This window comes from Tachypleus tridentatus, chromosome 6 (genome assembly GCF_004210375.1).
Source record: "Tachypleus tridentatus isolate NWPU-2018 chromosome 6, ASM421037v1, whole genome shotgun sequence".
NCBI lineage: Eukaryota > Metazoa > Arthropoda > Merostomata > Xiphosura > Limulidae > Tachypleus > Tachypleus tridentatus.
In genome coordinates this window covers 3,873,874-3,888,950 of record NC_134830.1, presented here as the reverse complement: position 1 = coordinate 3,888,950, position 15,077 = coordinate 3,873,874, and the positions used below count along the sequence as shown (strand labels likewise).

The 15,077-nt window shown below is 35.7% G+C and overlaps 1 protein-coding gene across 1 annotated transcript in view; it reads left to right on the top strand.

The window, feature by feature from the left end:
* LOC143254576 (WD repeat-containing protein 19-like) overlaps nucleotides 1-4,349 on the top strand; it is a 48,297-nt gene extending 43,948 nt beyond the window's left edge. The window contains 1 exon segment of the mRNA XM_076509734.1: nucleotides 1,912-4,349. Within this exon segment, the coding sequence (XP_076365849.1) occupies nucleotides 1,912-2,020 (109 nt within the window). The 3' untranslated portion in view covers nucleotides 2,021-4,349.
* The last annotated feature ends 10,728 nt before the right edge of the window (nucleotides 4,350-15,077 follow it).

Below are 15,077 nucleotides of genomic sequence, written 5' to 3'. Positions count from 1 at the left end.
TATAACAAAATCAATTCACCAACTCAAACACTGTATTCAGTTAATACCTAAACTAATAAGATAATGTATAGCATATTTAACTTGTATTTTTATAAAAATAAATTTATTTACAAGCATTCACTATTTTTTGTGGAGGTTGTAGAACAGTTAGAAATAATATTCTTTATATGTCGGCCAAGTTCCACCAAATTCTGATCATTTCTGACTGAGGTACAGAGCAAAAATAGTGTGAAGAACTGGTTCCCATGTTAACTAAGTGATTCTGGTCTTTTTCTGTACCTTTCTGTGATTGACCCTCTAAAATTAATTACTTCTAAGTTAAGTTATAGTCTACGTTTATACCAGCTTTAATTCAATTTCCCTCAGCCAATTTGGAAAATACTACAAACAACACAACACACAGGTGAAAACCTAATTTTCATCCAATTAGCAGAAGTAAGTTGAGAACAAAGCAATTAACACAGCATTACATCCACCACTATACTGGTACAGATATGTAGATGACACGGTTGCGGGATTCACATCTACAGAACACACACTTAATTTTTTCAATCACATTAACTCTATACATCCCAACATTAACTTCACATGTGAACAGGATAATAGCAATCAAATATCATTTCTTAACCTCAAAATTACAAGAACCGACATACAATTCAATAGAGAAATCCACCGAAAAATCACCCGTACTGGACTATACATTCCTTGGGACTCAGCACATGAAACAAAACAAAAACTCAGCATACTAAGAAACCAAATAAACACAGCCATAAAACTATGCTCACCAGATAAAATTAACGATGAATTAGACAAAATAAAACAATACTTCATCAACATCAATAAGTTTCCTCCACAAACCGTAGAAAACATTATACGCACACACCTAAACATAAAGCAAAATCAACCAACAAAAGTAAATATATCTCACAAATAAAAAAAATCACAAAACCATATACTGCTGTATACCATATATTCCTGACATCAGCAGACAAATAACCAACATTTGGCAAAAACTAGTAAAAAAATATGACATTCCAGTTCATACCAAATTTATTCAAAAACCAGGCACAAAACTGAGGTATATACTATGTAAAAACTACACTGACAAACACCACACCAACATTATTTATAAAATACAATGTGATAACTGCCACGACTTCTATATTGGAGAAACAAGTAGAAAAATGGAAACATGATTCAAAGAACATAAAAAGTCACCTTCACACGTTTTTGAACACTGCAAGTCAAATAAACACAACGCAACAATAGAAAACATTCAAATACTAAATATAGAAACAAACGCAAAATTAAAGAAGCCTTACTTATACAACAACTTAAACCCAAAATAAACCAATATAAAGGAACGCCTTTATACCTATATTAATATAATAAGACAAAATTATATATTCAAACATCTAACACCGCCCTTTACGTTCCGACACTCAGTTGCACAACCCCTTTCAAACATGTGGTCAGCTTCCGGTCAGTTACCTCTTTCTTTGTGAACCTGACAATGACCAAAGAAGGTCGAAACGTTGTTCGCTCTTCTATGTAAAATATTTTCTCAACAAAAACAAGCCGTTTTTACATATATATTTCTCTACAAGTGGGTTTTCTCGACATCACTGTATATAAATATATTATATGAACTAGGTGGGTAACAGCAGTCAAGAGAAGGTTGTGTGTGAAAATATTATATGAAATAGGAGGGTATCAGCAGTCACAGGAGAGTTGTGTGTAAATATATTATATACATTAGGAGGCTATTAACAGTCTCAGAAGTGTGAAAACAATGATCATACAGATTTTTATAGTGGTATTTTGTTATTAAATGATATTGACTTAAGTTTGGTGCATTATTAGGTAAGTAATGAATTAAGAAACATATCCTAGTATAATTTACTCCACCAGACTATTAGATACTGAAGAATGTTGTCCCATGTGCAAAGACAAAGTGAAGAGTGAAAACTTGACAAAGATTGAAGACATTGGACGTTTCCTGCACACCGGAGAAGATTAACGTGATTCACACCGTCAGAGTTTGTTTTTTATTGTCCCTTTTGAACACATTCTTGAGAAAATCTGTTGTACAATATAACTGTTGTCGTCCTCAGCATATCATTTTAACTCCACGACTTGGTGTGATGAAGCAGTGTTGTGGGGTGTTATTAAAATATACAATTTTGTGTTTTATTTATGATGTTATTTTAAAAAGATGTGCGTGTTCTGTAAGTTTCTAATCCACGTGAATTTTATTACTATATTACAAGTGAACTGTTTTCTTCATTTCATCACAATAATCTATCAATCTTTTAATACACATCAATATGTGTGCATATAATAACATACTGTGGTTGTGAACAGTGTTCATATGAAATGTGTTTACTGAGGTTATTCATCAAACAATTTTTGTTGTTTTATTTCAGTTTATTATTACATAATCTGAAGATAAAAGTCCTATGTAAACTGATACTTTATATAGGAAGTTAATCCAAGTTTTGTTTCCTTGTATGTGTACTGTAGTAGCTGTTATTATGTACAAAGCAGAACAGTGTGTGAGGGCAGTGGTTTCTGTTGCCACACTAACTCATACAGTAGTAATTAATGTTTTAATAATTTTAAAGCTACAGTGTAAAAAAAACATTCATCAGTAGCTAGCTGTGCTTTTAAAACATATTCATTTAACTGTCTTGCTTGTCAGCTGAAATGTCCCCGTTGACCAAGGTTGGAAACTACTGTTCAGTACATGCTATTGTCTTGGTGATAAGACTTTCTTAAATTTGGCATTATGTTAAGAACATAAAAACAAAACTAATAATGATGTTTTAAAGTCTCAAAATATGAAGAAATTTGTAACTCACTGAAAAGAAAACAATAATTATATGGTCATTGTTTTGGCCATGTGACACTAATTATAAGTGTCATTGTTTTGGCCATGTGACACTGATTATAAGTATCATTGTTTTGGCCACTTGACACTAATTATAAGTGTCATTGTTTTGGCCATGTGACACTAATTATAAGTATCATTGTTTTGGCCACTTGACACTAATTATAAGTGTCATTGTTTTGGCCACTTGACACTAATTATAAGTATCATTGTTTTGGCCATGTGACACTAATTATAAGTGTCATTGTTTTGGCCACTTGACACTAATTATAAGTATCATTGTTTTGGCCATGTGACACTAATTATAAGTGTCATTGTTTTGGCCACTTGACACTAATTATAAGTATCATTGTTTTGGCCACGTGACACTAATTACAAGTAGTAATTTACCTTTTAAATATGTAGCAAACGCCTAATGTTAACACTAGATTTTTGAATATTCTAGTTATGGGTTTACAGTCCTTACTTTAGATGAAACTTGTTTATTTTTATTGTCCTTCTTCACGAAGGTCACTCAGGCAACGTTTGTGACATAATTCACTTTCATACTTCTTATTGCTTCTGTATTTTTTCACATGAGAAACGTGATGTCTTCAGACATGGTTGTATATTCTTACCAAAAGACACGCTTCAAACTGAGGTATTAGTTCAATTGAATCATAAAGACTGAAGTCCGATTGTTAATCTAGATTAAAAGACTGAAAGTCATACAATGATATAAACAGTTGTAGTTTACATTCACCATAAATGTCTAGTCTTTAGTCTAACCTATATTTATTTGTTTTTCCAATTACATTTCTAAATAATTTCGTTTATATACACCAGAAGTTCTGTTTGTGCACAATTTACATTCTACTGATGAAAATATGAAATAATAAAAATATATTTTAATATCGAGGAATTTTCTTTACTCTGGATGTATATATACATTTACTAGTGGTAAATGAGTCCACTATTCAGTTCCCAATCTTTAAATTTAACACAATTATTTTCATGTTTTATTATAATTATATAATATATATAAAAATATATATTATATATAGAGAGATATAAAAAGCTGTGATCTATTGTAATAATCTATGCACTTTCCAAAACGTAACTGACAATGTAATGAATGTAATGGCATCCTAAACCTAGCAGGTTGATGGTATAAAAAACTTTCATTTTTAACATGAAAACACTTTTCTAATTTAAACTGTGTTTGTATGGGTTACAGGAATGTTATAGTGAAAGTAAAATTCTGTAGTCAGTATTTCATTAATATACTGAAAACAAATCTTTGTTGTGGTGGGTTTTCAATGCAGAATTTTTGCTGATAAAATTTAACATTGAGTATAGTTTTTGTTTTTGTCCTGAATTGATTGAAGAACAAAACATTTCACTGTTTTCAAGTGGTCGATACGAGATGATTTATTTGTCAGTAATGTACATATAATAAAATACATTTCACTGTTTTCAAGTGGTCGTCTGAGATGATTTATTTTTCAGTAATGTAGATATAATAAAATACATTTCACTGTTTTCAAGTGGTCGATATGAGATGATTTATTTGGCAGTAATGTAATGATAATAAAATACAATTTAAATCTTGGAGAATTAATATTCTTTTAATTTTCTGAAATCCACACTGATGTTAAGTGTCATGGTGTACGCACCTCATTAGTTATGTGAATCTGAAATCCACACTGATGTTAAGTGTCATGGTGTACGCACACTCATTAGTTATGTGAATCTGAAATCCACACTGATGTTAAGTGTCATGGTGTACGTACCTCATTCGTTATGTGAATCTGAAATCCACACTGATGTTAAGTGTCATGGTGTACGCACCTCATTAGTTATGTGAATCTGAAATCCACACTGATGTTAAGTGTCATGGTGTACGCACCTCATTAGTTATGTGAATCTGAAATCCACACTGATGTTAAGTGTCATGGTATACGCACCTCATTAGTTATGTGAATCTGAAATCCACACTGATGTTAAGTGTCATGGTGTATGCGCACCTCATTAGTTATGTGAATCTGAAATCCACACTGATGTTAAGTGTCATGGTGTACGCACCTCATTAGTTATGTGAATCTGAAATCCACACTGATGTTAAGTGTCATGGTGTACGCACCTCATTAGTTATGTGAATCTGAAATCCACACTGATGTTAAGTGTCATGGTGTACGCATGGTGTACTCATTAGTTATGTGAATCTGAAATCCACACTGATGTTAAGTGTCATGGTGTACGCACCTCGTTAGTTATGTGAATCTGAAATCCACACTGATGTTAAGTGTCATGGTGTACGTACCTCATTAGTTATGTGAATCTGAAATCCACACTGATGTTAAGTGTCATGGTGTACGTACCTCATTAGTTATGTGAATCTGAAATCCACACTGATGTTAAGTGTCATGGTGTACGTACCTCATTAGTTATGTAAAGTAGTAGTAATAGCTGATGCTTCATTGTTTTTTGTGAAGAGCACAAATTCCATTCATTATCTACTGATCTTCAATAAATTTGTTTGAAGAGCATACTTATAGTAAATTAATGTCATGATTGGTTTTATACACACAGAAGAATTTAAATATATACTGACAGACATATAATTTATAAGTGGAGGACTCCAGGAATGTTGTTGATTGTGTTATCCAATGAGGTTTAGTGGGCCTACCCTGTGAAAATATCGGAGGCCATTTGAATATTTTATTAATACGTATCGTATATGTACTATGTAAATCGGAAAGGTGTAGACAATAAAAAATTAAACATTCAAATTAAAGTTTCAAAAAACAGTTTTAAACATAAATGTACCCTTTGCATGTTTATGGAGTTTGACCTTAGAAGATCTAAATCAGACAATAGCAAGTGTTATTATTATTTAAAGGAAAAATAAAATCGATACCACGTTGATAGATGTACAGGTACACATTATCTGATAATTTCTTGGAGTCTTACCAGCTTCTCGACGACAGATGTATGGCAGTCTTTCTGTCACATACACCGGTTAAGGTTAAAGATATACTAAGTACAGATGACACAGGATTCCCCGTAGCGCCAAACATGCTCGCCCCTTTCAGCCGTGGGGGCGTTATAATGACCGCAATCCTACTATTCGTTGGAAAAAGATTAGTCCAAGAGTTAGCGGTGGGTGGTGATGACTAGCTGCCTTCTCTCTAGTCTTACACTCCTAATTAGGGTCAGCTAGCACAGATAGCCCTCGAGTAGCTTTGCGCGAAATTCAAAACAAACAAACAGACACAGGATATTTAGCCACCAATTCTTTTTTCCTTAGTTTAGACCTGTATATGTATTAAGGCAAATATGCACAACTTAAAGGCTTTGGTTATGTAATAGATTCCCATAAATTAACAACTATTTAGTGTTCCTTTACTAAATTTGACTGAGCATAGTTTAGTGGTTAGCGTTTTCCAGTTATGAAGGTAAAGTTTTCGCAGATCGTGGATCAAGAACACTAAAGTATGTTTCGAACTTTGGGCCCATGGTGACGGTCGAATCCCGTTATTCAGTTGTATAAGTGTTGACTGTTGTTTACTGCCTTCTGTCCTTGAAAATTAGGGATATCTCTGAATGAAATTTCTGATCAAAGTAATTAAACCAAACGTGGTAAATGAGTCGACTATTCAGTTCCCAATCTTTAAATTTAACACAATTATTTTCATGTTTTATTATAATTATTTCTCCTGGCGCTGACTAATTTACTATTGGTTACGTTTTCAAGTCTTGTCATAGCACCTAAAAGTTTCTAATTCACCTACTTTCGAGTCCATACGTTACATATCACTATCTTGTTGAAGCGAATAATGTCTTAAGATTTTAATGAACCTGGACATTTGAATAGTTCAACTGAATAACAGTGAAATAACATTTAAACAAACCTTTGACAAAAAATAATACCATTAAATGTCTACGTTATAAAAACTAGATAATGACATTCTCAACAGACTAAAAGTTGTATGAGGTTTTAGTTATCTCGACTGTATTTGTGTGAAGGTGATAACGGTTAGTTCTCTTGGCTACCCTAGGCCTCAGTAAAGAGATTGAAATGCTGTACACTCCAAGAAATTATTATCAAAGAACAAACCAAACAGTAAAATATAGTGCAATTTATTCTGATTTAATGTGGCATCTAGCGACTGAATCAGTAATTAAAAATATATTTAGGTTAGTCGATTTTTGTGATATATACCTACTTGTTTAACATTTCGCAAATATATATACTCTTCAAAAAAGAAACGCAAAAGGCAAAATATGAAACAAATTGTTAACAAGTTTATTCCGGGTAGTTCTGTATGACATGTGTGAAACTTTGCACATTCACTGCTGAACATTCAAAGTCTGCAAAGGTGAAGTGCACGCTCACTAGTTGAAGTTTACCGTCAATAACGAATGTGCCCCCGTGAGCATCAATAACTGCTTGGTATCTCCTGCCCATGGAAGCGATGAGATGACGAATCACATCCTGTGGAATGGCTGTCCACTCAGCCTACAAAGTTGCTGCAAGCTGAGGTAGAGTCTGCGGTTGAGGTTGTTGCCATCGCAGACGTTGGTCCAACTCGTCCCAAAGATGTTCGATGGGGTTTAAATTTGGTGATCTGGAGGGCCAGGGAAGAACATTGATGTTGTGGTGTCTCAAGAAGACAGTGATGAGTCGGGCTGTGTGAGGACAAGCGTTGTCATGTTGAAAAACGTCGTTGACGTTCACCATGATGGGTTGCACATGGGGCCTACGAATCTCGTAGACGGTTGCGTACGGTCTGATCGGAAATCCTACGCAGCCCTGGTATGGTTGAGGCAGTAGACGTCGCAGTGGTGGTCCTATCCCGAAGGTGACGTAACCGGATGTTGCGATCTTGTGCGGGCGTGGTCACACGAGGTCTGCCAGATCGTGGATGGTCACGAGTTGATCCATGTTGTTGGTGACGATTCCATAGCCTTGTGATGGTGCTTGGGTGGACATTCACAGCTCTGGCAACATCTGATCGAGATTCGCCTGCTTCCAAGCGACCAATGGCGTTCTTGCGTTGTGCTTCAGTCAGTCTTGGCGTAACTGTATTGCGTGTCGGTGGCTTAACACTGAGCTATGAAAACCGAGAACCCGTCACTTTTATGGGGATTTTGCACTTGCAGAACATGCAGATCTCTCAAACAAATTTATTGGACACGCATGCGTTTTGGCGAAAAATCCGATGTTTTCCTCCGTATTCAAAGTGCACAACTTTTATTGCCATTTTGGTCTGACAATCAGTGTCTTAACACGTGTAACATCACATACTCTGAGCTTGTAACGTTATTACATATATTTCTCTTTAAAATAACAAAAATATCCCTTTTGCGTTTCTTGTTTTCAAGAGTATATTTGGGAGTTTGAATGATTAACTTAGACTTAGCATGAACAGAAAATGGTTGATATATTATATTCTTCGTTAGCCGTTTAAGCCAAATAGGTGTACACACGTATAATATAAATTTAAAAGATATAATTTAACCCATAGCCGAAAACACGTTTTGTAAAAACTCGATTGCATAAACATTTAGTATTCAAGCCAACCACTGGATAACGCTTGACAACGTGTTTTTTACTATAGTTAGAAAGCCAACAATAAACAGGCAAACCTCGAGCTCGGCTATTACATAAATTAAACAGTTATGTCAAAGGAGCCAAACTTGTATATCTGCGCTAATGTTTCTGTATTTACAGAGCTATGTAAATATTCTGTGTCTCCCAGCTAAGAAATGAACAGACTGTGTATATGTTTGACCATTATAGCTTAGCTAACTCTTTAGGTGCCAAATTCGACTATACTGCTTTGTGCCATTTGCGTCTATAGTCGAATTTTTATAGTGTCTTCTTTATTCACCAGATGGCAAATGCAAAGCTCCCACTTAATTATTTGTACAAGTTTATATATTCATTACGTGGATTAGTACTGTTTCCGGGACGAGAAAAAAAAATGGAAGAATTTTGTCAACAAAATTTCCAGAATGGCTTTGAACAGGAGTTCATCATTTACTGCAGCTCAAGTTTAGGAAAGATTCAGTTTGAACAGGAGTTCATCATTTACTGCAGCTCAAGTTTAGGAAAGATTCACTTTGAGCAGGAGTTTATTATTCACTGCAACTCAAGTTTAGGAAATATTCACTTTGAACAGGAGTTTATCATTCACTGCAGCTCAAGTTTAGGAAAGATTCACTTTGAGCAGGAGTTCATCATTCACTGCAACTCAGGTTTAGGAAAGATTCACTTTGAGCAGGAGTTCATCATTCACTGCAGCTCAAGTTTAGGAAAGATTCACTTTGAGCAGGAGTTCATCATTCACTGCAACTCAGGTTTAGGAAAGATTCACTTTGAGCAGGAGTTCATCATTCACTGCAGCTCAAGTTTAGAAAAAATTCACTTTGAGCAGGAGTTCATCATTCACTGCAGCTCAAGTTTAGGAAGAGAGCAGGAGTTCACATTCACTGCAGGTTTAGGAAAGATTCACTTTGAGCAGGAGTTCACATTCACTGCAGCTCAAGTTTAGAAAGATTCACTTTGAGCAGGAGTTTATCATTTGCAACTCAGGTTTAGGAAAGATTCACTTTGAGCAGGAGTTCATCATTCACTGCAGCTCAAGTTTAGAAAGATTCACTTTGAGCAGGAGTTCACTTTGCAGCTCAAGTTTAGGAAAGATTCACTTTGAGCAGGAGTTCATCATTCACTGCAGCTCAAGTTTAGAAAAGATTCACTTTGAGCAGGAGTTCATCATTCACTGCAGCTCAAGTTTAGGAAAGATTCACTTTGAGCAGGAGTTCATTCACTGCAGCTCAAGTTTAGGAAAGAATCACTTTGAGCAGGAGTTCATCATTCACTGCAGCTCAAGTTTAGGAAAGATTCACTATGATCATGAGTTTATCATTCACTGCAGCTCAAGTTTAGGAAAGATTCACTTTGAGCATGAGTTTATCATTCACTGCAGCTCAAGTTTAGGAAAGATTCACTTTGAACAGGAGTTCATCCTTAACTGCAGCTCAAGTTTAGGAAAGATTCACTTTGAGCAGGAGTTTATCATTCACTGCAACTCAGGTTTAGGAAAGATTCACTATGAGCAGGAGTTTATCATTCACTGCAGCTCAAGTTTAGGAAAGATTCACTTTGAGCAGGAGTTTATCATTCACTGCAACTCAAGTTTAGGAAAGATTCACTTTGAGCAGGAGTTCATCATTCACTGCAACTCAAGTTTAGGAAAATTCACTTTGAGCAGAAGTTCATCATTCACTGCAGCTCAAGTTTAGGAAAGATTCACTTTGAGCAGGAGTTTATCATTCACTGCAGCTCAAGTTTAGGAAAGATTCACTTTGAGCAGGAGTTAATCATTCACTGCAGCTCAAGTTTAGGAAAGAGTCACTTTGAGCAGGAGTTCATCATTCACTGCAGCTCAAGTTTAGGAAAGATTCACTTTGAGCAGGAGTTCATCATTCATTGCAACTCAAGTTCAGGAAAGATTCACTTTGAGCAGGAGTTTATCATTCACTGCAGCTCAAGTTTAGGAAAGATTCACTTTGAGCAGGAGTTAATCATTCACTGCAGCTCAAGTTTAGGAAAGAATCACTTTGAGCAGGAGTTCATCATTCACTGCAGCTCAAGTTTAGGAAAGATTCACTATGATCATGAGTTTATCATTCACTGCAGCTCAAGTTTAGGAAAGATTCACTTTGAGCAGGAGTTCATCATTCACTGCAGCTCAAGTTTAGGAAAGATTCACTTTGAGCAGGAGTTGATCATTCACTGCAGCTCAAGTTTAGGAAAGATTCACTTTGAGCAGGAGTTCATCATTCACTGCAGCTCAAGTTTAGGAAAGATTCAGTTTGAGCAGGAGTTAATCATTCACTGCAACTCAAGTTTAGGAAAGATTCACTTTGAGCAGGAGTTAATCATTCACTGCAGCTCAAGTTTAGGAAAGAGTCACTTTGAGCAGGAGTTCATCATTCACTGCAGCTCAAGTTTAGGAAAGATTCACTTTGAGCAGGAGTTCATCATTCATTGCAACTCAAGTTCAGGAAAGATTCACTTTGAGCAGGAGTTTATCATTCACTGCAGCTCAAGTTTAGGAAAGATTCACTTTGAGCAGGGTTAGGAAAGATTCACTATGATCATTCACTGCAGCTCAAGTTTAGGAAAGAATCACTTTGAGCAGGAGTTCATCATTCACTGCAGCTCAAGTTTAGGAAAGATTCACTATGATCATGAGTTTATCATTCACTGCAGCTCAAGTTTAGGAAAGATTCACTTTGAGCAGGAGTTCATCATTCACTGCAGCTCAAGTTTAGGAAAGATTCACTTTGAGCAGGAGTTGATCATTCACTGCAGCTCAAGTTTAGGAAAGATTCACTTTGAGCAGGAGTTCATCATTCACTGCAGCTCAAGTTTAGGAAAGATTCAGTTTGAGCAGGAGTTAATCATTCACTGCAGCTCAAGTTTAGGAAAGAGTCACTTTGAGCAGGAGTTCATCATTCACTGCAGCTCAAGTTTAGGAAAGATGCAAACTCGTGGAGTGACTGTTCACAGAGGATAATCCTGAGGAAAAGAAAACTGTGGATCTAAACTTACTTCAGTAGGATCGTCTGTGATTCCGTGTGCAAAAATATGCGCACTAAACATTATATTTCTCATTAAAATAAGAAGGTTTGTTTATTTATTGATAGTTGTCTGCCAAATACACAACAGGCCCTCTTTCTTTACTGAATGTGTTGTTGTTAGTGCAGTACCTATTTGTTATTATTGGAAAATGAGTTTTACCTGAAAATACCACATCATAAATATTTTGTCTTATTTTAAGTTTATGAAAATATTTTTTACAAGGTTGATTTTAATACAAAGTAAAATTCCACTGCTTGTCTCTTTCTTCTAATTTCTATCAGGATGTATAAATTTCATTTTTTGCTCAATTAGGCTTAATTATAAAGCGGATGAACTGGAGTTTTCCAAATAAACGGCATCTTATGGGCAAATGGGGTAGAGTAACAAAACAGGAATCCCTAATATGCAAGTTTAGCCGTTTCTAATGTTACTTTGTATTTTGACGAGAAATAAAATATGGTCAGATAAAGTAGTCAAGAGCTTTACCCAGTTCTTGATACACTAAATGGCCAAAAGTATGTGGACACCCTTTCTAATTAGTGGATTCGGCTATTTCAGCCATTCCCATTGTTAAGAAATACATAATCTCAAGCATACAACCATGAAATCTCTATAGACAAACACTGGCAGTAGAATTCATCATACTGGCACTGTCGTAGGACGCCACCTTCCCAAAATCAGTTCAAATTTCTGTCCTGCTAGAGCTGCCCCGGTCAACTGTAAGTGCTGTTATTGTAAAGTGGAAACGTTTAGGAGCAACAGCAGCTCAGCCACGAAGCGGTAGGCCACACAAACTCACAGAACGGAACCGCCGAGTGCAGAAGCGCGTAGAGCGTAATAATCGTCTGTTTACAGTTGCAGTACTCACTACCGAGTTCCAAACATCCTCTGAGAGCAACGTCAGCACAAGAACTGTTCGTCAGGAGCTTCATGAAATGGGTTTCACATGGTCGAACAGCCACACACAAGATCATCAAATGTTGGCTGGAGTGGTGTAAAGCACACCGCCATTGGACTCTGGAGCAGTGGAAACGCGTTATCTGGAATGATGAATCACGCTTCGTTATCTGTTATTCTGATGGAAAATTCTGGGTTTGGCGGATGCTAGCAGAACGCTGACTGTCTCAATGCATAGTGCCAACTGTAAAGTTTTGTGGAGGAGGAATAATGGTCTGGGGCTGTGTTCATTGTTTGGGCTAGACTCTTTAGTTTCGGGGAAGGGAAATCTTAATTCTACAGCATGCAATGACATTCCAGGGAATTGTGTTTTTCTAGCTTGTGGCAACAGTTTGGGAAATGCCCTTTTTTGTTTCAGCATGACAATGCCCTTGTGCACAAAGCAAAGTCCGTAAAGACATGGATTGCCGAGACTGGTGTGGAAGAACGTGACTGGCCTGCACAGAGCCCTAATCTCAACTTCATCAAACACCTTTGAGATGAACTGGAACGCCGACTGCGAGGCAGGTCTTCTCGCCCGACATCTGTGCACGATGTCGCTGACATTCTTGTGGCTGAATAGTAGCGAATCCCCGAAACCATGTCCCAACATCTAGTGAAAAGTCTTCCCAGAAGGCTGTTATAGCAGCAAAGGGGAACCAACTCCATATTAATGCCCATGGTTTTGGAATGAGGTGTCCAAGAAACACATATGGGTGTGATGGTCAGGTGTCCACATACTTTTGGCCATGTAGCGTATTTATTATTATAATGTGACCTCAACTGAAATCGATTAACAATAACACATCCTAACCACAAGACCACCCCTAATCACGCTGCCAAACTTTAAATAGTAAGACTAATGTGTAATGTGTTTGCATATTTAAAACTGTTAGTTGAAATTCAATGCATAAGAAACTTAAAGCACCTCGTGACATATTTTGTAATTTGTTATAAATAGTTGGATTAAAGAGGAAACAATTTGAGGTCGTTTTTTGATATAACCTTCAGAAAACAGTTCAAAAGCCTAATTTGTTGTATCATTGCCAGCGAGGCTCTCCCATCAATACCAGAGTTCATCGTGCTGTCTCAGGTACAAAAATATGAAATGTTGTTTTACACTATTCTTATTGGAAACTGTATCGCCACTCTGATTATGCTACCAAATAACATTAGTTATAAGAATAGCAGTTATGCTTTGCGAAATGAGGCATTCTACTCACCCCCAGAAACAATGTATAAATAGATCTTAAGCGTACTTTTGCAGAATAAATTAGTCTTTATGTGGCATGCCCCACGCTAGTACAGCGGTATGTCTCCGGATTTACAACGCTACAATCAGGGGTTCGATTCCCCTCGGTGGGCTGAGCAGATAGCCTTTGTGGATTTGCTAAAAGAAATACACACACGTATGTGGCATATGAAAAGGAGCATTCCACTTAAATAAAGGATAAAAAAAAAACGTTTATAATGTGATTAGTATTGTATTGCAGTTCCAAATTATAGTGATTTTAAACACTGGAGAAACATTTCCATCAGTGGATATCTATTAAACAGTTTTTTACAATAAACTAAACCTGTGTTTTTACTTGACTCATTTAATAACCTTAAGAAAATGTAGATAAAACTATGATACACATTAATTTGATTTTGCTGTCGAAATAAAACAAAGACCAATAAATTCAATAAATAAGATCAAACTTTTAAAATAAATGCAAAAAAACAACAAAAAACAAATTATTCACGGAAAAAACGGACAAACGAAAATGTATGTTGATTTAGAACGCTAGTATATTTAATCTAATTAACTTAAAATAATAACATTCAGCTAACAGTATTTCATAAATAGAAGAATTCTGAATATAATATATAATTGAAATAAAAATATCTTTGTGTGAAATGGTAGTTTTAATACTAAGGAAGATAACTTATAAATAATATAAGCTTGAAAATTATACAAAGAGTAAACTTTGTTAAAAAGTAGTCGTGTATTATGCAGGTATTATCCACCTTTTTAGATCACTGTATGGTCTGGTTTGTTTTGAATTAGCGCAAAGCTACCCGAGAGCTATCTGCGCTAGCCTTCCCTAATTTTACAGTGTGAGACTAGAGGGAAGGCAGCTAGTCATTACCACCCACTGCCACTCTTTGGTTAGTCTTTTATCGTCAAATAGCGTGATTGACCGTCACATTTAAACACCCCCACGGCTGAAAGAGCGAATATGTTTGGTATGACGGGGATTCGAACCCTCTAATCTCGGATTACGAGTCGAGTGTTTAGATTAATGTAAAAATAATAAATTTTAAGTCAGCTTAATTCTATGCAATTTGTGTTTTTTTAATGAACGCTGATCCAGAACAACATTGAGTTGTTTGTGTTCCTTTGTTATTCTTTTGTAGATAATACCTGTTCCGAACTTGGGAATACAAACACAACATAACCATAGAAAACACTCAAATACTAAATAAAGAAACAAACAAAACCCAAAATTAAAGAACCCTTACTTATACAACAACTTAAGCCCAAAATAAAGCAATACAAAGGAACACCTTTGTACATGTATTAAAAAATAATATAATAAAATAAATAATATAAAATTATATATTCAAACATCT